General features: G+C 41.4%; 1 protein-coding gene across 1 annotated transcript in view; it reads left to right on the forward strand.

The window, feature by feature from the left end:
- ola1 (Obg-like ATPase 1) overlaps positions 1-16,870 on the forward strand; it is a 170,997-nt gene extending 154,127 nt beyond the window's left edge. The window contains exon 11 of the mRNA XM_072261847.1: positions 15,561-16,870. Coding sequence (XP_072117948.1) covers positions 15,561-15,662 — 102 coding nt within the window. The 3' untranslated portion in view covers positions 15,663-16,870. The remainder of the gene's footprint in view (positions 1-15,560) is intronic.
- Positions 16,871-24,513: the final 7,643 nt, after the last annotated feature.

Genomic DNA, 24,513 nt, shown 5'->3' on the forward strand with positions numbered 1-24,513 from the left:
GGTTATTGGGAAAAGGCAGGTAGGTGGATATGAGTCCATGGTCAGATCAGCCATGAACTTATTGAATGCTGGAGCACACTTGAAGGGCTAGATGGCCTACTTCTGCTTCTATTTCGTATTTCTTATGTAATCTTTCCTTATTGTTCAGGACCTCAAGTTCCAGCAACATCCTTGTAAATTTTCTCCGAATTCTTTCTGACTATCTTTCCTGTAGGTTGGTGGCCAAAACTGCACACAGTACTCCGAATTAGGCCTTAACAATGTCGTATACAACTTTAACAGAACATCCCAACCCCAGTACTCAATACACTGATTTATGAAGGCCAATGTGCCAGAAGCTTTCTTTATGATTCTATCTACCTGTGAAGCCACTTTCAAGGAATTATGGACATACTTCCAGATCCTTCTGTTCTACTGCAGTCCCTCGACCTACCGTGGTTAGCCTTCCCAAAATGCAATATTTCACACTTATCTGCATTAAATGTCATCTGCCATTTTGCAGCCCATTTCACCAGCTAGTCCAGATGCTGCTGCAAGCTTTAATGGTCTTCTTCACTGTCCACTATAACCCTAAGGAGCTGCTCCGGCCTATGGTCAGGCCACACTTAGATCCCCTCCAGCAAATTTCTGAATGGTCTCTGAACACTACCTCATTATTCTACTTTTGCACAAAACAACAAATTTCACGACATATATCAATGATAATAAGCCTGAATCTGATTCTGATTCTTGTGAATGTGAGAACTTTGGGCATAGGAAGGAATGACACCATAAATAGAGGGATTTGAAAATGAGAGAAGAAATATTGCAATGAACAGGTTGCTTCAATTGAGCCTCCTGTGTATGCAACCAAACATGGTGGTGATGGATAAGTGAGATTTAATGAAGGTTAAGTATGGAAAATATAACTTTGAATTACTTCAAGTCTAAAAGGTGTAACAAATGTATGGATGAGATTTTTAGCAGCCGTTGAGGAGTTGAGGCAGAGCAAACTTAGTCTATGTTATGGAGCTGATAGAGGCAGTCTAAGTCAGCGGTTCCCAATCACCGGGCCGCAAAGCATGTGCTACCGGGCCATGAGGAAACAATATGAGTCAGCTGCACCTTTCCTTATTCCCTGTCATGCACTGTTGAATTTGAACATAGGGTTACCAACTGTCCTGTATTTGCCGGGACATCCCGTATATTGAGCTAAATTGGTTTGTCCCATACTGGACCGCCCTTGTCCCGTATTTCCCCCGCTAAGGTAGAGCGTTCCTATGAAACCTTTCGTGCCGAAATGGCGTGAAGCGAAGAAGCAATTACCATTAATTTATATGGGAAAAAATTTTGAGCGTTCCCAGACCCAAAAAATAACCTAACAAGTCATACCAAATAACACATAAAACCAAAAATAAGTAACACTAACATATAGTAAAAGCAGGAATATGATAAATACACAGCCTATATAAAGTAGAAACAATGTATGTACAGTATAGTCAGGAAGATGAAGGCAAAACCGATTTGTGGGGGAAAATCGGCACATATGCGCATGCGCACACAGGTGCCCGTGCAAGGCGTCATGGTAGTCTTTCCTTGGGTAGTGTCCTGGGATTTGACTGCTACTTTTGTCCCTTATTTGGGAGTGAGAAAGTTGGTGACCCTAACTGTAAAGACATGTTGAGGTGAGTTTAACCCTACTTGAACACTCCCCCCCCCCCCCCCCCCCCACCGGGTCGGCCGGTCCGCAAGAGTATTGTCAATATTAGACCAGTCCGCGGTGCAAAAAAGGTTGGGGACCCCTGGTCTAAGCGATGATGTAGATATGTGATTAACAGCTCGTCTTGGAATCATAGTTGCAATAAAATCTGATTCATTTTCAGAGATACTAGTGAGATGGTTTCAATCGCTGGAGAGCTGAAGGCAATGGCTTGATTTTCTCAAAATTTAGTGAGCAACTTTCTGCTCATTTGGTACTGTATGCCAAATGCGGCAAAATGTACTCTGACAATTTGGGGAGGGGGTCAAGATATAGTTGAGGAAGAGTAAAGGTCAAGACTGGATGTTTATGACGCAAGCAGCTGCTGCACATATCAGTGATTGGCTGAATCAAAAGTGGTTATGAATCAGCATATAGAAGGGAGTTGAAAATCTGGCTGAATGGTGCCGTAGCAACAACCTCTCACTCAATATCAGCAAGACCAATGAGCCAAGTATTGACTTCAGGAGGAGGAAACCCGAAGTCCATAAGCTAGTCCTCATCGGGGGTTAAGAGGTGGAGAGGGTCAGCAACTTTAAATTCCTCAGTGTTATCATTTTAGAGGATCTGTCCTGGGACCAGCATGCAAGTACACTTATGAAGAAACTTCATGACAGCGCATGACTTCCTTAGGAGTTTGTGAAGATTAAGCATGGCTTTGAAAAACTTCTATAATTGTATGCTGGAGAGTACATTGACTGGCTGCCTGATATAGAAGGGAGTTGAAAATCTAGCTGAATGGTGCCACAGCAACAGCCTCGCACTCAATGTCAACAAAACCAACGAGCTGATTATTGACCTCAGGAGGAGGAAACCAGAAGTCTATGAGCTAGTCGTCATTGGGGGATCAGAGGTGAAATGGGTCAGCAGCTTTAAATTCCTTGGTGGTATCATTTTAGAAGATCTGTCCTGGGTCCAGCACATAAGTGCAATTATGAAGAAAGCTTGGCAATGCCTCTATTTCCTTGGGATTCGGCATGACATCTAAAACTTTGACAAATTTTTATAGACGTGTGATGGAGAATATATTGACTAGCTGCATCACAGCTTGGTATGGAAACACCAATGCCCTTGAAAAAGGCATGGATACGGCCCAGTCCATCATGGGCAAAGCCCTCCCCATCATTGAGCACTGTCGCAGGAAAGTAGCATTCATCATCAAGGAACCCCATCACCCAGGCCATGGTCTCTTCTCATTCATGAGGGGTAATAACTGTTCCTGAACCTGATGGTCCTGAGACTCCTATACCTTCTTCCTGGTGGCATAGAGAAGAAAGCATCAGCTGGGTGGTAGGGGTCCCAGATGCTGGATTCTGCTTTCTTACAACAACGCTTCGTGTAGTTGTGCTCAATGGTAAGGAAGGCTTTGCCCGTGATGGACTGGGCCGTATCCACTATTTTTTGTAGGATTTTTCGGTCAAGAGCATTGGTGTTTCCATACCAGACTGTGATGCAGCCAGCCAATATACTCTCCACCACACATCTACAAAAGTTTGTTCAAGATTTAAATGTCATGCCAGATCTTCGTAAGCTTCTAAAGTAGAGGCACTGCCATGCTTTCTTCATAATCATACTTGTGTGCTGGGCCCAGGACACTTCCTCTGAAATGATGATACAGAGGAATTTAAAGTTGCTGATCCTCTCCATCTCGGATCCCCTGATGAGGACTGGCTCATAAAACTCTGGTTTCCTCTCCCTGAAATTAATAATCAGCTCCTTGGTTTTAGAAACATAGAAAAACTACAGAACAATATACGCCCTTTGGCCCACAATTCTGTGCCGAACTTTAGAAATTACCTAGGGTTACCCATAGCCCTCTATTTTTCTAAGCTCCATGTACCTATCCAGGAGTATCTTAAAGACTGCCTGCACCACAGTCGCCAGCAGTCCATTCGACACACTTCGAACTCTCTGCGTAAAAAAAAACACCCCTGACATCCCCTCTGTACCTACTTCCAAGCGCCTTAAAACTGTGCCCTCTCATGTTAGCCATCTCAGCCTTGGGAAAAAGCCCCTGACTATCCCTACGATCAATGCCTCTCATTATCCTATTCACCTCTATCAAGTCACCTCTCATCCTCCGTCGTTCCAAGGAGAAAAGGCCAAGTTCATGCAACCTATTCTCGTAAGGTATGCTCCCCAATCCAGACAACATCCTTGTAAATCTCCTCTGTACCCTTTCTATAGTCTCCACACGCTTCCTGTAATGAGGTGACCAGAACTGAACACAGTGCTCCAAGTGGGGTCTTACCAGAGTCCTTTATAGCTGTAACATTATCTCTTGGCTCCTAAACTCAATCACATGATTGATGAAAGCCAATACATGATATGCCTTCCTAACCACACAGTCAACCTGTGCAGTAGCTTTCAGTGTCCTATGGACATGGACCCCAAGATCCCTCTGATCCTCCACACTGCCAAGAGTCTTATTCTGCCATCATATTTGACCTACCAAAATGAACTATCTCACACTTATCTGGGTTGAACTCTACCTGCCACTTCTCAGCCCAGTTTTGCATCCTGTCAATGTCCCGTTGTAACCTCTCACAGCCCCTCCACACTATCCACAACACCCCCAACCTTTGTGTCATCAGCAAATTTACTAACCCATCCCTTCACTTCCTCTTTCATGTCATTTATAAAAATAATGAAGAGAAGGGGTCCCAGAACAGATCCCTGAGGCACACCACTGGTCACCAACATCCATGCAGAATATGACCCATCTACAACTACTGTTTGCCTTCTGTTGGCAAGCCAATTCTAGATCCACAAAGCAAGGTTCCCTTGAATCCCATGTCTCCTTACTTTCTCAATAAGCCTTGCATGGGGTACCTTATCAAATGCCTTGCTGAAATCCATATACACTACATCGACTGCTCTACCCTCATCAATATGTTTAGTCACATCCTCGAAAACTTCAGTCACATCCTCAAAAACTTCAGTCAGGCTTGTAAGGCACGACCTGCCTTTGACAAAGCCATACTGACTATTCCTAATTATGCCTCTCCAAATGTTCATAAATCATGCATCTCAGGATCTTCCCCAACAACTTACCAACCACTGAAATAAGACTCATTGGTCTATAACTTCCTGGGCTACCTCTACTCCCTTTCTTGAATAAGGGAACAACATCTGCAACCCTCCAATCCTCTGGAACCTCTCCTGTCCCCATTGACGATGTAAAGATCATTGCCAGAGGCTCAACAATCTCCTCCCTCACTTCCCACAGTAGCCTGGGGTATATCTCATCCAGTCCTGGTGACTTATCCAACTTGATGCTTTCCAAAAGTTCCAGCACATCCTCTTTCTTAACACCTATACAGTGGCACGCAAAAGTTTGGGCACCCCCGGTCAAAATTTCTGTTACTGTGAATAGCTAAGCGAGCAAAAGATGACCTGATTTGCAAAAGGTATAAAGTTAAAGATGACACATTTCTTTAATACTTTAAGCAAGATTATTTCCATCTTTTACAGTTTTAAAATAACAAAAAAGGAAAAGGGCCCGAAGCAAAAGTCTGGGCACCCTGCATAGTCAGTACTTAGTAACACCTCCTTTGGCAAGTATCACAGTTTGTAAATACTTTCTGTAGCCAGCTAAGAGTCTTTCAATTCTTGTTTGGGGGATTTTCGCCCATTCTTCCTTGCAAAAGGCTTCTAGTTAACCATATAACAATTCTGTGAGATTCTTGGGCCATCTTGCATGCACTGCTCTTTTAAGGTCTACCCACAGATTTTCGATGATGTTTAGGTCAGGGGACGGTGAGGGCCATGGCAAAACCTTCAGCTTGCGCCTCTTGAGGTAGTCCATTGTGGATTTTGAGGTGTGCTTAGGATCATTATCCTGTTGTAGAAGCCATCCTCTTTTCACCTTCAGCTTTTTTACAGATGGTGTGATGTTTGCTGGTATTTAATTGAATTCATTCTTCCATCTACCAGTAAAATGTTCCCCGTGCCACTGGCTACAACGCAAGCCCAAAGCATGATCGATCCACCCCCGTGCTTAACAGTTGGAGAGGTGTTCCTTTAATGAAATTCTGCACCCTTTTTTCTCCAAACATACCTTTGCTCATTGTGGCCAAAAAGTTCTATTATAACTTCATCAGTCCACAGGACTTGTTTCCAAAATGCATCAGGCTTGTTTAGATGTTCCTTTGCAAAATTCTGACACTGAATTTTGTGGTGAGGATGCAAGAAAGGTTTTCTTCTGATGACTCTTCCATGAAGGTCATATTTGTGCAGGTGTCGCTGCACAGTAGAACAGTGACACCACCACTCCAGAGTCTGCTAGATCTTCCTGAAGGTCTTCTGCACTCAAACAGGGGTTTCCATTTGCCTTTCTAGCAATCCTATGAGCAGTTCTCTCGGAAAGTTTTCTTGGTCTTCCAGACCTCGACTTGACCTCCACCTTTCCTGTTAACTGCCATTTCTTAATTACATTACGAACTGAGAAAACGGCTTCCTGAAAATGCTTTACTATCTTCTTATAGCCTTCTCCTGCTTTGTGGGCATCATTTATTTTAATTTTCAGAGTGCTAGGCAGCTGCTTGGAGGAGCCCATGGCTGCTGATTGTTGGGACAAGGTTTGAGGAGTCAGGGTATTTATAAAGCTTTGAAATTTGCATCACCTGGCCTTTTCGAATGATGATGGTGAACAAGCCAGAGCCCTAACAAGCTAATTAAGGTCTGAGACCTTGGTAGAAGTTATCTGAAAGCTCAAATCTCTTGGGGTGCTCAGACTTTTGCGTGGTGTTCTTTTCCTTTTTTTCCACTCTAAAATTGTACAAAACAAAAATAATACACTAATCTTGCTTAAAATGTTGAAAAGAATGTTTCATCTTTAACTTCATGCCTTTTGGAGATCAGTTCATCTTCTACTCACTTAACTATTCACAGTAACAGAAATTTTGACCAGGGGTGCCCGAACTTTTGCATGCCACTGTATGCTCAAGCTTTTCAGTCCGCTGTAAGTCATCCCTACAATCACCAAGGTCCTCTTCCGCAGTGAGTACTGAAGCAAAGTGTTCATTAAATACCTCCACTATCTGCTCTGGTTCCATACACACTTTTCCACTGTCACACTTGATTTGTCCTATTCTCTCACACCTTATCCTCTTGCTCTTCACATACTTGTAGAATGCCTTGGGGTTTTCCATAATCCTGCTCGCCATGGCTTTCTCATGGCCCCTTCTGGCTCTCTTTATTTCATTCTTAAGCTCCTTCCCTCTAGCCTTATATTCTAGATCTCTATCATTACCTAGCTTTTTGAACCTTTTGTAAGCTTTTCTTCTTGACTAGATTTACAACAGCCTTTGTACACCACGGCTCCTGTACCCCTACCATCCTTTCCCTCTCACTGGAATGTACCTATGCAGAACGCTACACAAATATCCCCTGAACATTTGCCACATTTCTTCCTTATATTTCCCTGAGAACATCTGTTGCCAATTTATCCTTCCAAGTTCCTGCCTGATAGCTTCATATTTCCCCTTACTCCAATTAAACACTTTCCTAATTTGTCTGTTCCTATCCCTGTCCAGTGCTGTGGTAAAGGAAATAGAATTGTGATCACTATCTCCAAAATGCTGTCCCACTCAGAGAGCTGACACCTGACCAGGTTCATTTCTCAATACCAGATCAAGTACAGCCTCTCCTCGTGTAGGCTTATCTACATATTATGTCAGGAAACCTTCCTGAACACATGTAACAAACTTCACCCCATCTAAGCCCCTTGCTGTAGGGAGATGCCAATCAATATTGGGGAAATTAATATCTCCCACCATGACAACCCTATTATTATTGCATCTTTCCAGAATCTGTCTCACTGTCTGCTCCCCGATGTCCGCTACTATTAGGTGGCCTATAAAAAACACCCAGTAGAGTTATTGACCCCTTCCTGTTTCTAACTTCCACCCACAGAGACTTGCTGACTCAGCCTTCAACGGTGATGTTGTCATCAAACTTTAAATATGGCATTGGAGCAATGCTTAGCCACACAGTCTTAACTGTAAAGCAGGGGACTAGGCACATAGCCAAGTGGTGCACCTGTGCTGATGAAAATTGTGGAGGAGATGTTGTTGCCAATCCAAACTGACTGGGGTCTTAAGTAGGCAATCAAAAATCCATTTGCATAAGGAGGTATTGAGGCCAAAGTCTTGAAGCTTATTGATTAGCTTTAGGGGATGATAGTATTGTGTGCTGAGCTGCAGTCGATAAAGAGCATCCTGAGGTATGCATCTTTGCTGCCCAGATGTTCCAGGATTGAGTGAAACGTCAATTATATCGCATCTACTGTGGACCTGTTATCCCAGTAGGCAAATTAGAGCAGATCCAAGTCACTTCTCAGGCAGGATTTGATATGTTTTATCACCAACGTGTCAAAACACTTCATCATTGTGGATGTACGTACCATAGGTACGACTAGATGACAGTCATTGAGGCATGTTACCAAGTTCTTCTGAGGTATTGGTGTAAATGAAGCCTGTTTGAAGCAGCTGAGTACCTCAGACTGCTGAAACAAGAGGTTAAGGATCTCAGTGAACACTCCAGCCAGCTGATCAGCATAAGTCTTTAGTACTCAGCCAGGCACCCCTCCTGGGCTGAATGCTTTTCATGGGTTCACAATCCTGAAAGATGCTATCATGTTCAGCCTCAGAGACAGAAGTCACAGCATCACCTGGAGCTGTGTGAGTTCCTGATGGTTCCTCCATGTTTTGAAGGTCAAAGTGAGCTTAGGGGGCACTGAGCTCACCTGGAAGCAAATCCCTGTTGTCACCTATGTCACTTGATTTCACTTTGTTAGAGGTAATAGCATACAAGCTCTGCCATAACTGTTGAGCTGTTGAGCTTTATTCATTGTTACATGGTTAGCCCAGAATTACCCCTTAGCCTGTGAGATGGCTTTCCGGAGGTTGGGCCTGGACCTCTTCGAACTTTCTTGGTCACCAGACTTAAATGCTTCTGATCTAGCCCTCATCAGATTGTGGATCTTATGGTTCACCCAGGGCTTCTGTTTGGGGAACGCACTGAATATTTTTGTGGTGAAACACTCATCTACAAATGTTTTAATAAAATCTGTGACAGCCATGCTGTATTCATTCAGATCCACAGATGAGTCTTTGAATACAACCCATTCCACCAAGTTAAAGCAATTTTGGAGCTTTCCTCTTTAGTCTCTGCCTGTATGCATAATAATAATAATGTTGAGCTCTATAACAACCCACCGATGCTCTCCACTAAAATCGAGGCGAGAAGACTTTAACTAGCAGGCACTGTCTACACTACCCCGAGCTACCTGCCAGCCTAGTCATCATATGGGAGCCCAAGCACAGGAGGATGAACCCTGGGCGCCCTCCCAAGACTATGGTCAACACGCTCCTAGAAGACAGCGGTGCGGCTAATGTAGATGAACTGAACACACTGATGAAGGAGAGGGAGAAGTGGAGAGTCCGTCATCGTGCCCGAAGCTGGCCCCCTAGGCCTGAGTAGTAGTACTAGTGTATGCAGGTAGGAGAAGGACAGACAAGTGATCAGATTTCCAGAAATGAGATCTGGGCATGGAATGGTAGGTATTCCTTACCTTAGTAATGTGCTGGGACCTGTGGTGCCACATGTTGTATGTTGATGGTAATTGGGTAGGGATCTTTTCAAACAAACCTGATAGAAATCCTTGACTATTATATGAAGTGCATCGTGGTGGACTGTTTCCTGTTTGTGACAGCATCATGCAATACCGTAATTGCTTGATTATAGTCAGCCACTGGTGGTATGTAAACTGCAGTCAGGATCATGGAGGAGAACTCTCTTCTTGGTTGATATTTGAGCGTTGTGGGTTCCAGGTTGAGGGAACATGAGTACAACAAAACCATCACATTGGAGCACCACAAAGAGTTTATTTAGATTTTTTTTAGATTTAGATTATGAGGACACTCAGTCCTCGTTTATTGTCATTTAGAAATGCATGCATTAAGAAATGATACAATGTTCCTCCAGTATGATATCGCTGAAACACAGGACAGACCAAGACTAAAACTGACAAAAACCACATAATTATAACATATAGTTACAACAGTGCCAAGCAATACCGTAATTCAGGGGTCCCCAACCTTTTTTGTATTGCGGACCAGTTTAATATTGACAATATTCTTGCGGACCGGCCGACTGGGGGGGTGGGGGTAGGGTTGCCAACGGTCAAGAGTAGCAGTCAAATGCGTTGTTTACCCAGAAAGACTACAATGGCCATGAAGCCTTGCGCGGGCACCAGTGTGCATGCGCGTCGTGACCTGCCGATTCCCGCCCTGCCCGCCCGCAAACCTTGCCCCCCCCCCAGCAAATCCTTTTTGGCGATTCTGTTCATGGGGGTGGGTGTTAATCACTACTGGAATATAGGCGATAAGTGGGTAATACACTCAATTTTGTTTCTAAAAGGGTTTATCTAACGAATTTAATATTAAACACACAGTGCATATTTTCCTCGCATGAATATAGCGATAAGTCAATTATCAGGGGAGGACAGGGGAGCTTGAAGTGTTGAACGAACTTCCAGTAGAAGTGGCAGAGGCAGGTTCGATATTATCATTTAGAGAAAAATCGGGCAGGTATATGGACAGGAAAGGAATGGAGGGTTATGGGCTGAGTACAGGTCAGTGGGACTAGGTGAGAGTAGCATTCGGCACGGACTAGAAGGGCCAAGATCGCCTGTTTCCGTGCTGTAATTGTTATAGGGTCACTTCTAAGTCAATAGCATCATAACATATTAAGTAACATTTGGATATTAAACACACAGCACATATTTCCCCCGTATGAACATATAAAATCATTGCAACACACCAATATCGCTGAATCAGTGGGAGCCCTGGGCTTGTTTCTCTGCAACAACACGGTCCTATCGAGGGGTGATGGGAGACAACGATACTCGAAGGGGGTTCCTTATGTCCAGTCTATTCCGCAGTTTAGTTTTAGTTGCACTCATTGCAGAAAACTCCGCTTCACAGAAAAATGTCGGAAATGAAAGCAACGTTTTCAGTGCTTTCGTGGCTATCTCAGGATATTTAGCCTTGACTTTGATCCAAAATGCCGACAGAGATGTTATGTCAAACATACTTCTCAGCCCATCGTCATTTGCAAGCTCGAGGAGTTGATCTCCTTCCCATCCTGACAGGGATGACATGCGGGTCATGACCTCGCATGCGTAATGGCTGATCAGTGGCCATGACAGGGAATGAGGAAAGGTGCAGCTGACTCATATCGCTTCCTCGCGGCCCGGTAGCGCATGCTCTGCGGCCCGGTACCGGTCCGCGGCCAGGTGGTTGGGGACCGCTGCCGTAATTTGATAAAGAGCAGACCATGGGCACGGTAAAAAAAAAAGTCTCAAAGTCCCGATAGCCCATCATCTCACGCAGACGGTAGAAGGGAGAAATTCTCCCTGCCATGAACCTTCAGCACTGCAAACTTGCCAATGCAGCACCCTGGAACCACCCGACCACAGCCGACTCTGAGTCCGTCCGAAAATTTTGAGCCTCCGACCAGCCCTCCGACACTGAGCACCGGGCACCATCTCTGCCGAGCGCTTCGACCCCGCCCCAGCCGCCGAACAACAAGCAAAGCCGAGGACTCGGGGCCTTCCCCTCCTGAGATTCAGGATCACACAGTAGCAGTGGCAGCGAAGCAGGCATTTCAGAAGTTTCACCAGATGTTCCTCGGTGCTCTCATGTCTGCCTCCATCAAATCAGGATTGTGCACGGTCTCCTACTTGACAGATTACAGTTATTCATCACCGGAGTGGCCGCTGTGTGGCGTCGCCATCTTCTCCTGTCCTATTATAAAACACATACCTGCACCTTTTGCCTTTTCCGAGTCAGCAGTGCAGTCCATCCTGTGTATCAAAAAGTCTTCGAGTCTGATCACTGTATCTGGCATACTCTGAGTAAGCACATCTCTGTAAAATACAGAAATCTACAATTCCTCATTTCCTTATGATACAGCACCCTTGCCCTTAGGTCCTCAAAGTTGTTCTTCAGTGACTGCGCATTGACGCTTGGTACAGGGGTCTCATCCCTCTGCTTTTCAGTCTGACTTGGAGTACTCCCCCCCCACCCCACCGTATTCAAAAGCAGCTCCAGTTTTCTAATCACAAACCATAGGTTTTTCTTAAGCTTTTTATGTCTGGTTACTCTCTGCATTACTAACCACTTTGGAATGTTCGAGTAAACTACCAATTCAAAAGGTGCAAATGTAGATAATTCAAAATAAATTGCATCGAGCAGTACTTGAACAGAAGAAATATGTTTGAAAAATATGTAACTGACGGAGTTCAAAGTGTTTATGGAGAAGGGGTTATAAGCCTATCTGCTGAAATTATTATTGCCGAGCATATTGTGTATGCCACGGTTTTGACTAATAGCGCTTAGTGATTGTTCTGTGAACTTCACATTGAATGGCTGTGTGAGGGCTTTGTAGTCAACAGGGATGTTGTTTTATTAGCAGTCATATCTGGTTGTGAAATGCTGGCCTTTCCAGATGTCTGCTTTCAAGTGCAAATGAATTGGTTTCACATCTAGCTTAATACATATTTAAGATCTCACAGTCATTATATTTTTAAAATACTCTTTCCCCAGTTCAACAAGAGGAAAATAAATAGTCCACTGAACATTAGGAAGATCAAGTGGTCATTTAAAAATATATAGAGGAAGTATAGATAAAACACTAAATGATACAAGTTAATAAAAATACTGTCTAGGCTTTAAAATTATTTAAATTGCTCTTGTTCTTTGTATCTATTTTGCTTTGATATTTGGTTATCACTATTTGTAAATACCAGAATATTATTGATTTATGTTTAATATGCATTAATAGATTTTAACTTGAATATTATTTGAACTGTCTGTGTTTAAGTACAATGAACTTTCACCATTACTCTCCTTGTAATTTAAATACCAAATTAGACACAATTGTGTTTAACCATATCATGAGCACATGGAGATTGTAAAACAGAAATTGGATTTATATATAAAATTTTATGATTTATACATTCCTTTTCACATAATATAGTTTCAGGTGACTAGCAACTAATAAAAAATATTTTTTTTTCACTTCATTAAAGTTCCTGAGAGAATGGGTCTTTCAGTTAATATTCATAAACTAACAAGGATTCATTACAGGATCCTCAAAAGCCTGATTCACATTCTATATAAGAACATAAGAAACAGGAGCAGGAGTAAGCCATCTGGCCTGTCGAACCTGCTCGGCCATTCTATAAGATATTGGCTGATCTGACTATGGACTCATCTGCCTTTTCCCCATAACCCTTAATTCCCCTACTGTACAAAAATCTACCGAACCTCGTCTTAAATATATCTACTGGGGTAGCCTCCACTGCTTCATTAGGCCGAAAATTCCACAGATTTACCACCCTTTCGGAAAAGCAGTTCCTCCTCATCTCTGTCCTAAATTGACTCCCCTAAATCTTGAGGCTATATCCCCTAGTTCCAGTCTCACCTACCAGTGGATACAGCTTTCGTGCATCTATCCCTTTCATAAGATCTCCTCTCATTTTTCTGAATTCCAGCGAGTCCAGTCCCAGGTGACTCAATCTCTCCTCATAGTCTACCTCCTCATCTCAGGAATCAACCTGGTGAACCTCCTCTGCACTGCCTCCAAAGCCAATATATCCTTCCCCAAGTATGGAGACCAGAATTGCATGCAGTCCTCCAGATGCGGCTTCACCAGTACCCTGTACAGTTGCAGCATAACCTCCCTGCTCTTAAATTCAATACCTCTAGCAATGAAGACCAACATTCCATTTGCCTTCTTGATAGCTTGCTGCACCTGCAAATTAACCTTTTGCGATTCATGAACAAGCACTCCCAAGACCCTCTGCACAGCAGCATGTTGTAATCTTTTACCATTTAAATAATAATCTGATCTTCCATTTTTTTCTTCCAAAATGGATGATCTCGCATTTATCAACATTGTACTCCATCTGCCAGACCCTTGCCCAATCTTTAACCCGTCTGTATCTCTCTGCAGACTCTCTGTATCTTCTGCACAATTTGCTTTTCCACTCAATTTCGTGTCATCAGCAAACTTAGATAAACTACACTGGGCCCCCTCTTCCAGATCATTAATGTATATTGTGAACAGTTGTGAGCCCAGCACTAGACCCCTGCAGCACACCGCTCACCACTGATTGTCAACCAGAGTAACACCCATGTATCCCAAATCTCTGCTTTCTGTTGGTTACCCAATCCTTTATCCATGCTAATACATCACCCCCAACTCTATGCATCCTTATCTTATGGTTAAGTCTTTTATGTGGCAGCTTATCAAACAATCATATTTCAGTAACCATTTCCAAAGGTGGCATCATTGATGAAATTTGCCACCAGTTGCACTCTTTTCCAAATATCAAAGTACTTTCGATATTTGGGAGAGTATTTAAAGATCAAGACTTCAAAACTCATGAGTTGCTGGGTATCAGTGATCCTTGCCCTCGTGTATGCTTGAGAGAAGTGACTTCCAAGCACGCAGGAGTGATACCATCCAAAGCTACCTTTGCAAATCTTTCAGATCCTCTGACAAGATAAATTTACCAGTGTCAGTGTCCTCTCGAAGGCCGACACATTCAGTTTCAAGACTGTAATCTCACTCAGTTGGCTACATTGGGCAGGTTAAATCTTTCATATGTTTTCCCCAAATTTCTGAAACAGGCATTCTGAATTGAACAAGGGATTACTAAGGGGTCATAGGAGGCAATTGAATGATATTCTCAAACTTCCTTCGAAATATGTAACATCCTCATTAGCATATAGGAATCCCTTCCCATTGACCATAAATGAAGGAGGAATTAGGATAGCATTGAGAACTTTGATTCTCCAGGAGCAAATGGAACCCTAAGAAAGCAACAGAAAAAGTGTGCTATTTCCCAAATTAATCAACTGTTCATTCCAAGCACCTTTTGAATCCACGTAGCATCATCAGCCATGAGATTCCAGTTAAGAAGAAGGAAAAAGCAAAACTGATTTTGTATAATTTCTATAACTCCAGTGCAGAATTTAGTTTGTGTGTCTGGATCATTCATCTAAACCTGTGGCCATTTACACAAATACCAATCAGTTTCCATTCTAAATATTAAATGCAAACTGATCTAACTTTAACAGGAAGTCTGAGACGAGCATACCAATGTGTTGTATGGAAATGGTCGGAGTCAATCAGGCTACTCCGATTGTATGCCTTGTTTGTCTGGACATCTGGGTTTGTGCTAGGCTTGTCTGGAAGTTGCATAATAAAATTAGATTAAACTCCTCTGGCACCCACCCATCATTATATTTACAAACGTAACACAAAAGATCTGCCTGTTTGTTAAATGAATGTCAGAGGAGAAGACTGCATGAAAGTCGGAGTGAACTTATTCTTGTTCTGGCAATAAATTACTTTTCCTTAATATGATGATTGAAATTATTAAATGTCAGTTAAGGTGACTCAGGAGGACATTGTAATTGTATGTGCTCAGACTGGTTAGTTATAGATATATTGGAATATTTTTCTGGGTTGCTGATTTGATTCCTAAGGCCAACAGAATGGAGGAAGAAATGATCAAAAGTAAAATCTCTCATGTTCTCGATCAGAGCTTGATTTGGAAAAGAAAGGAAATCAGATGTTCAATGAGAACCGAATAAATCTGCAGCTGAAATTTAATAATGTATGTGTTTATGAATCATGAAATTGTTCAAAGAAAATGTTTCTAAACTGTGTTTTTGGAAGTATTTTATTTGCATTCCACAAATAATGATTGTTTATTCATTTTAATTTTTGTAATTATTTGCAGAGTGCTGGAAAATATAGACAACAAGGCAGAAATTACATTGTTGAAGATGGAGACATTATCTTTTTCAAATTCAATACACCACAGCAATCAAAAAAGAAGTGAATTTAAAGAACAACTTCCTCCTGTCGTGAGCAGTAGAACATAATAGGCAAGACATTGCACATATTCAAACTTGCAAATAAAAGGAGTTTTGATATTGGTTTCTGACTAATTGGTTAGGGACAGATTGGCATATGGCAACAATGACAATAAATTGGATCTTTGATAGGATTCATCTTATATTGATCTGACGTGGATTTAACTATATTCTAAACAACTGAACTAGATTGAATTTACTTATTTTTAAATATACATTTGGCTGTAAATCATGATTTCAACCTGACTTGGGACAGCTTGTTATTCCTTTAATTGTATTCCTCATGTTTGTTATGGAATGAGATAATGTTATTCCAATGAAAGTGTAGGTTCACTAAATGTCGACAGCTTTAATTTAAGATTAAAGCTCTACTCTAAACTGGAGCATTTCAAGAACCATATTACTCTCATGATACTTCATTAATCTCCATCACTAGATGCCAAATCTGACACACTTGACAGAAAAGACAATGGCATTGCTCCTTTCTGAATCTACAGATAATGCATGTTTTACAGTACTCCAGATGTTTACAGTCAATAAAACATTTGACAAAAACAGTCTTGGTGTGTTTGGGGATGTCTGTATTGACTGACTGTGGTGTGTTAAATGTGATATGGCACCTGGTAGTTGCTGATTACAGAATTTAAAGACATGTGTATGATACAGTAACTGCCAGTGTGGGGCAGCTTTTATTATATTTCAGAAATGGTTCTTTTCATTAAAAGATAAAGATTAAGGTGCTGATGATTTACTGAAAGCATGAATAGATGGGCATTTATTGTGAGGATAAGTACTTTCATGTCTGTATTATAGGAGTTCATGATCTAGATGGGTGTAATACAGAAGCATAAATTTATGTTTTTTTTGGTAAATTGATTTTTGTGTACAACTAGGAGATTCACCTCAGTGGTTTGATTTTATTCCTTTAGAGTTAACCCCTTTAGACATTTATAAATGCATTGTGCTGTGTTGGTGATTAAAGCTCTTTTCCAATATCATAATACATTTGTCACCCATTACATTTTCTCTTAAGTTAGGGTTGAATAGTGGTCAGTAACTTTGTGGAAATGTTTGTCATGTGTACTTTGTTAATTTATTCACTTACAATGGATTGTTGATTGCAATTTTGTGCCATCAATTTCCAGTAAGCATTAAAAAGAAAAGGCAAAAACAAGCTTGAAACATACATCTGGAAGGGAAAATATATACCAGAAGTATTAACATTATTTTCTCTTTCAGATATGTGATTTTGTCATTTGTTGAAATTTATAATAGAACTGTATTAGTGATTTTCTTTTATATATGCCTAGAATTCCTACTGGGTATGTGCTGTTGGACTGGAATTGTCTTTCTGTACAGGAAGAGGAGTTTTTTTTAATTGTATATAAGAACAGTTGAGATCTGAAAAAATGTCTTTTTAAATGTCAAGTGGCACACTTGACATTGTTAAAGGAGTTAGAGGCTATTGCTCTTTATTAACCACGTAAAAAACAATCCTCTTGTGCTTACTGTGAATGTTAAATATTTTAACAGAAGAAATATGATTGCCGTGGTTGTATAATTTTTGATATATGAAAATATTATGCTTGGAAAATAATCCTTGGAAAGGAATGTCTCTTGAGAAAATAACCAGTAGGAAAAGGTTTTCACTGAAAATTTCATCAACCCATTGAGCAAAGTCCATTGCGTCAGAATTGAAGAACTTAAGCATGCATGTTAACAGTCTGAACAAGAGAGCTTAGGGGGTTTAAAAACACACTTTCAATGTAGAAAATAGGGTAAAATTAGTTATTGGGAAGGGTTAAGTGATAGGATAATCTTATTAATATGACCAAAATGAAGAATGTGGAATATTTCAGCAGGAATCTGTTCCTTGTGCCTCTGAATTACCTTCTGGATGTAACAGTGATTAAAGTAAAGATGGGAAGGAGCATACACTCAAACTGATTTTTATAGATTTTGTTTTATAGATAGCAACTTTGATGTGTGTTGCTTGAATTTCCAGCATCTGCAGACTTCCTCGTGTTTGCGTTTATAGATTCTGTATTATGTAGGCAATGAAATAAATTGTCAAAGTAGCCCAAATCTATTGCAGAAGCAATGAAGTAATGAAGGATCTGAAAATGAGTAATCCCAGCCCCTGGTCAAATTAAGTTTTAAGTAATATGTGTTCCAGCCGTTTTCTTATCAAACTTGACATGGTCATGGATGATAAGTGTTTTAATATTAAAACAGTAAAATGTATAAGTCAAGCAACACACATCAAAGTTGCTGGTGAACGCAGCAGGCCAAGCAGCATCTGTAGGAAGAGGTACAGTCGACGTTTCAGGCCGAGACCCTTCGTCAGGACTAACTGAAGGAAGAGTGAGTAAGGGATTTGAAAGTTGGAGGGGGAGGGGGAGATCCAAAATGATAGGAGAAGACAGGAGGGGGAGGGATAGAGCCAAGAGCTGGACAGGTGATAGGCAAAAGGGGATATGAGAGGATCATGGGACAGGAGGTCCAGGAAGAAAGACGGGGGGGGGGGAACCCAGAGGATGGGCAAGAGGTATATTCAGAGGGACAGAGGGAGAAAAAGGAGAGTGAGAGAAAGAATGTGTGCATAAAAATAAGTAACAGATGGGGTACGAGATGGAGGTGGGGCCTTAGCGGAAGTTAGAGAAGTCGATGTTCATGCCATCAGGTTGGAGGCTACCCAGACGGAATATAAGGTGTTGTTCCTCCAACCTGAGTGTGGCTTCATCTTTACAGTAGAGGAGGCCGTGGATAGACATGTCAGAATGGGAATGGGATGTGGAATTAAAATGTGTGGCCACTGGGAGATCCTGCTTTCTCTGGCGGACAGAGCGTAGCTGTTCAGCAAAGCGGTCTCCCAGTCTGTGTCGGGTCTCGCCAATATATAAAAGGCCACATCGGGAGCACCGGACACAGTATATCACCCCAGTCGACTCACAGGTGAGGTGTTGCCTCACCTGGAAGGACTGTTTGGGGCCCTGAATGGGTCCTTTCGAACGACTTCTCTAACTTCCGCTAAGGCCCCACCTCCCCCTCGTACCCCATCTGTTACTTATTTTTATGCACACATTCTTTCTCTCACTCTCCTTTTTCTCCCTCTGTCCCTCTGAATATACCCCTTGCCCATCCTCTGGGTCCCCCCACCCTTTTCTTTCTCCCTGGGCCTCCTGTCCCATGATCATCTCGTATCCCCTTTTGCCTATCACCTGTCCAGCTCTTGGCTCTATCCCTCCCCCTCCTGTCTTCTCCTATCATTTTGGATCTCCCCCTCCCCCTCCAACTTTCAAATCCCTTACTCACTCTTCCTTCAGTTAGTCCTGACGAAGGGTCTCGGCCTGAAACGTCGACTGTACCTCTTCCTACAGATGCTGCCTGGCCTACTGCGTTCACCAGCAACTTTGATGTGTGTTGCTTGAATTTCCAGCATCTGCAGAATTCCTGTTGTTTGCGTTAAATGTATAAGTCATTATAGGTTACCAGGTAGGAGGTATTCCGGGGGAGGGGGGTGCTTTAAGGTGCATTATGGTGAATAAGTTCCCAGGCCTGACTGAGTGCAACCTCTGACCTGTGGGAATCTATGGAAAGATTGTGGAGACCCCTGGAGAGATATTTAGTTCATCTTTAGCTATAGGTGAAGTACTGAAATATTGGAAGATAGCCAATTATTTACTATTATTTAAGAAGGGCAGCAAAGAAAACCCAGGGAATTGCAGGCTTGTGAGTCTGACATTTATGGGTCGGTTACTGGAGGGGATATGATCTATTAACCTTTGGATAGACATCTCTAATCAGGGTAGTCAGCATGGCTTTGTGAGTGAGAAATGATGTGTGATAAATCAGAATTTTTCAAAGGGGTAACCAAGAGGGTAGGGCAGTGGGCATTGTGTATGTGGAACTTTGACAACATCCCACGTGACAGACTAGTCTGGAAAGTTAGCTGGCACAGCATAACTAATTAGACTTGTAATTGGCTCTTTCGAAGGAAGCAGAAAGTGATGGTCAAAGGTTGATTCTCAGACAGGAGGCCTGTCTTTAGTGGAGTGCAGCAGGGACCATCACTGGGACCTTTGTTGCTCATTTATATGAATAATTTGGTTATTCAAGATATCATTAGTAGATTGCTGAATTATAATAGATTAGGTTGGATTGTGGACAGTGAAGTAGGTTATCAAAAATTATCGATGGATCGCGATCAGCTAGGTACGAGGGGTGATAAGTTTGTGGCCTAAGGTAGAAAGAGTCAATTTTAGAAAACCTAGCACATTTATTTTTCAACATAGTCCCCTCCTACATGTACACACTTAGTCCAGTGGTCATGGAGTATATGGATCCCTTTTTTGTAGAAGTGGTCCACAGCAGGGGTGATTGATAAGTTTGTGACCTAAGGTAAAAGGAGGTGAGTTATTAACTTCACACTTCCTGCATTATCACTCAAAGAGTTGAACTGCACGTGCATGTAACGAGAGCGTCTTGGACCGCCAGGTGGTCCACAGCAGGGGTGATTGATAAGTTCGTGGCCTTGGGTAGAAGGAGGTGAGGTATCCAGCTGTCGTTACATGCACGTGCAGTTCAACTCTTTGAGTGAAAATGCAGAAAGTTTGAAGTTAATAACTTATCTCCTTCTACCTTAGGCCACAAACTTATCAATCACCCCTGCTGTGAACCAATTCTGGAGGTCCAAGACGCCGCTTCTACAAAGAAGGGATCTGTATGCTCCACGACGGCTGGACTAGGTGTGTAAATGTAGGAAAAATAAATGTGCTAGGTTTTCTAAAATTGACTCCTACCTTAGGCCACAAACTTATCAATCACCCCTCGTAAATTGGCTGAAGATTGGCAAATGGTAATCAATTCAGGTGAGTGCAAAGTGTTGCATTTTGGGCAGTCAAACCAGGTTTAACTTGTATGATGAATGGTCAGGCCTTGGGGAATATTGTGGAACAGAGAAACTTAGGGAGTGCAAGTATGTAGATTACTGGAAGTGCTGTCATTACCTGCGAAGATGATGTTTGGCACACTGGCCTCATCAGGACACTGAGTTTGGGAGTTAAGATGTTATGTTACCATTGTACAAGATGCTGGTGAGACTGCATTTGGGGTTTTATGTATTATTTTGGTCTCCTGTTAAGGAAAAACATTAGAGAACAGGAAAGAGTGCAGAGATTTACAAGGATGCTACCAGAATAAGTTACAGGGAGAAGTTACGTAGGGTAGAACCTTATTCCTCAGAGAATGTAGAAGATTGAGGAGTGACTTTATAGAGGTGTATAAAATCATGAGGGATATTGATAGGGTAAACACACAGTCATTTTTACCCAGGAGAACTTAAAACAAAAGAGGGCATATGTCTAAGGTGAGAGGTGAAAGATTTAATAGACCTAAAGGGCAAGTTCTTCATGCAGTGGGTTGTAAATATATGGAATTAGCTTTCAGAGAAAGTGGTTCAGACAGGTACAATAATAACATTTCAAAGAGATTTGGATAAGTGACTTAGAGGGATATGGGCCTAAAGTGGGCAAATCAGACAATTTTGGCAGGCACCATGGCTGGAATGGATGAGTTGCGCCAAAGGTCTGTTTGCCTGTTGTATTACTTGATGACCAATTTTCTCAGGGCAGCAGCAGATGTACAGTACTGTATGAGAACAACACTACTTGTAAGCTGTCTTTCAAAGTGATACAATATCCTGACTTGGAAATATATCAAAGTGCTTTCATCACTGCTGGGTCTAAATTATGCAACTTCCCTGTCCAAATAAGATGCCTTGAATGGAATGGTATGACATTTGTAGAATGTGGACCAACACCAAATTCTCAAAGACAATTAGCTTAGATAGTAAATGTTGTCTTTGGCAGTGATTCCATCTACAAAAAAATATAGGTATTGCGTTTTTTCCCTTGAAGATTTGTACAAAGACTACTGGAAAGCAAAATATTCTGGATAGTGAAAGTCTGAAGTATAAATGCTAGATATACACGGCTAATAAGGTATCAACCATGTATTTAAGTTCGAAAACCTGGGAATTGTAATCATCAAACTACTGAAATGTTTCAAAATTATATTTTCAGGGATGGAAATCTATCATTCCTTACCAAGCCAGCTCCTTGACATTGGCCCATTCTTATAATGTTTTTCAGCATACCACAGACTGCTCTACAGCAAATTTAAGTAATTCAAATGCAGTCATCGTTATTATGTAGAAAGAATGGCAACCAATTCATGCACAGACAGGCCCAAGGTTTAGTAATGTTTGGCAAAAGATACACAGTATACAGCTCAAAACCAAATAGAGCCTCAGTTTAATGTCCTATCTGAGGGTTGCCATTGCTGACAGTGTAAAACTCCCATTAACTGTACACATGCAGCCTAAGTTTGTGTCTGGATCTCTGAAGTGAGATTTCTGAAATAGGAACTTTCTTTGCCACAGCCAGCACAAATTGCTTTGCTGAATATGGGCAGACTGGACCGAAGGGTGCTACAAATGGAGTCAAATGCAAACTTGACCAAAAAATTACAGCAGAATCCCTTCCATCAAAGGGATTTGTGAATTAAGATTTCATTAGTCACAATGATGCTAGCTTTTAAGTCTGCTTATTTAATTAACTGGATTTAAATTCACCAGCTGCCATGGCAGATTTTGAACTTGGATCATTAATCCAGGCCTGTGGATTAATTGTATAGTAACAACTATTACGTTACTTCACACCAATGGATTTCCTTGCATTGAAGATGAGTAGCACCGATGTTCGACACCACTGTGACATAGAACTTGAACCACAAGTCAAGGGTTCCAGATTGAAACAATTTCTGTCCTCAGAATTATTAGCCTAGTGGCATAACCATTACTATATGTACACAATATATAGATTCAAAAGGAATACAATGAATACTCTCAGCTGTAATTGTGATCATCCTGCTTTAACTAAGTTTTAATTTTAGTAGAAAATTATGTTAATAGACCTTTAGTAACTTAATTTGTGTATTCAATTAATGAGCATCTTCAATTATCCATTTACCAAGAACAGAAACACTTATGTTAACAAATGTACAGAAATTTTAAGTACAAATGCATCTGCCACAGAGATATGCATTGAAATCAAATTCCTGTCAAGGATATAGTCATAGTCATATTTTATTGATCCCAGAGGGAAATTGGTTTTCGTTACAGTTGCACCATAAATAATAAATAGTAATAGAACCATAAATAGTTAAATAGTAATATGTAAATTATGCCAGTAAATTATGAAATGAGTCCAGGACCAGCCTATCGGCACAGGGTGTCTGACCCTCCAAGGGAGGAGTTGTAAAGTTTGATGGCCACAGGCAGGAGTGACATCCTATGACGCTCCGTGCTGCATCTTGGAGGGATGAGTCTCTGGCTGAATGTACTCCTGTGCCCACCCAGTACATTATGTAGTGGATGGGAAACATTGACCAAGATGGCAAGCAACTGACCAAGATGAGTAATATACGTTACTCATCTAGTATTGCCACAATTAGTTTGTAAGTAAAACGTATTGGATTCTGCTGGAAAAAAACCTTAGCCAGGATCTGAGCTCCTAATTACTGTCCAACAGTAGAAGTTACATGGAGAAGGTCATACTCTTTTCTGATCCTGTGATTAGTCAGATGCTGATGCAATCAAGACTCTGATGCAAATTCCTGGAAGAATGAAGAATTAAATTATAAGGGGCATCCATGGAACTGCATTCTCAATCAAACATACAAAGAGTGAAAATTTTATAACAAGAATAAAAATTTAGTGAACTTAATTACCTGAAAATTTTGGGAAATCTTAAAACGGAGAATTACAGTGGACAAGGAGAGAATGTTTTTGGAAGCGGGATCGTCTAGAACCAGAGTGCACAGCCTCAAACTAAAAGGTTTCCCTTTAGAATAGAGATGAGGAGGAGTTTCTTCAGTGATAGGGTGGCAAATCTGTGGAATTCATTGTCGCAGATGATTTTGGAGGCTAAGTCATTGGGTATATTTAAAGTAGAGATTGATAAGTTCTTGATTAGGGTTAAAGCAAGAAGACAAGAGAATGGCTTTGAGAGGGAATAAGTCTGCTATGATTGAATTGCAGAGTAGAATTAATCATCTGAATGGCCTAATTTTGCCCCTATGTCTTATGGTCAAATGTCTTTTTTCAGCTTGAAATTGTATGTTATACTGAATGAAAATAGCTATGTGGCAGTGAGCGTAAGTAGTATGAACCATATTGTTTCCTAATTGTGCATAGTGTATCAATTTCCAGCTGCTAGCTTTGATTAATTATTGGAAACATAAATAGGTATTATTAAACATCATTGACTACAAAAATATTACCTGATTTTATAAATTTAATAGGTATCTGCTCAACTCTGAAGAAGCTTGCTTATATTTTTCAAGGTATCATAACTTTTAAAGAAATCCTGATTTTCTTTTAATGAGCACTTGTATCCTAACTCAGGCCAGGTGGACGTTCACCTCTTACGATGTTCTCTGAAGACTTTGCTGCAGGTCCTAATACCTCCTTTAGCTCTGTGTCAATGTATTTGTTATATTATGCGCCTCTGAATAATCGGAGATGTTTTGTTATTTAAATGTGTTGTATAAATGCAGGTTTTAAGAGTCATAGAGACAGAACATTACAGCACAGAAACCAGACCTTTGGTCCATCTAGTCTATGACAAACTATTAATCTGCCTAGTCCCATCGACTTGCATCCAGGCCATAGCACGCCATACTCCTCCCAACAAAGGACCTGTCCAAATTTCTAGATGTTGCAATCAAACCGGCATCCACCACTTCCACTGGCAG

This window comes from Mobula birostris, chromosome 6 (assembly GCF_030028105.1).
Source record: "Mobula birostris isolate sMobBir1 chromosome 6, sMobBir1.hap1, whole genome shotgun sequence".
Lineage (NCBI taxonomy): Eukaryota > Metazoa > Chordata > Chondrichthyes > Myliobatiformes > Myliobatidae > Mobula > Mobula birostris.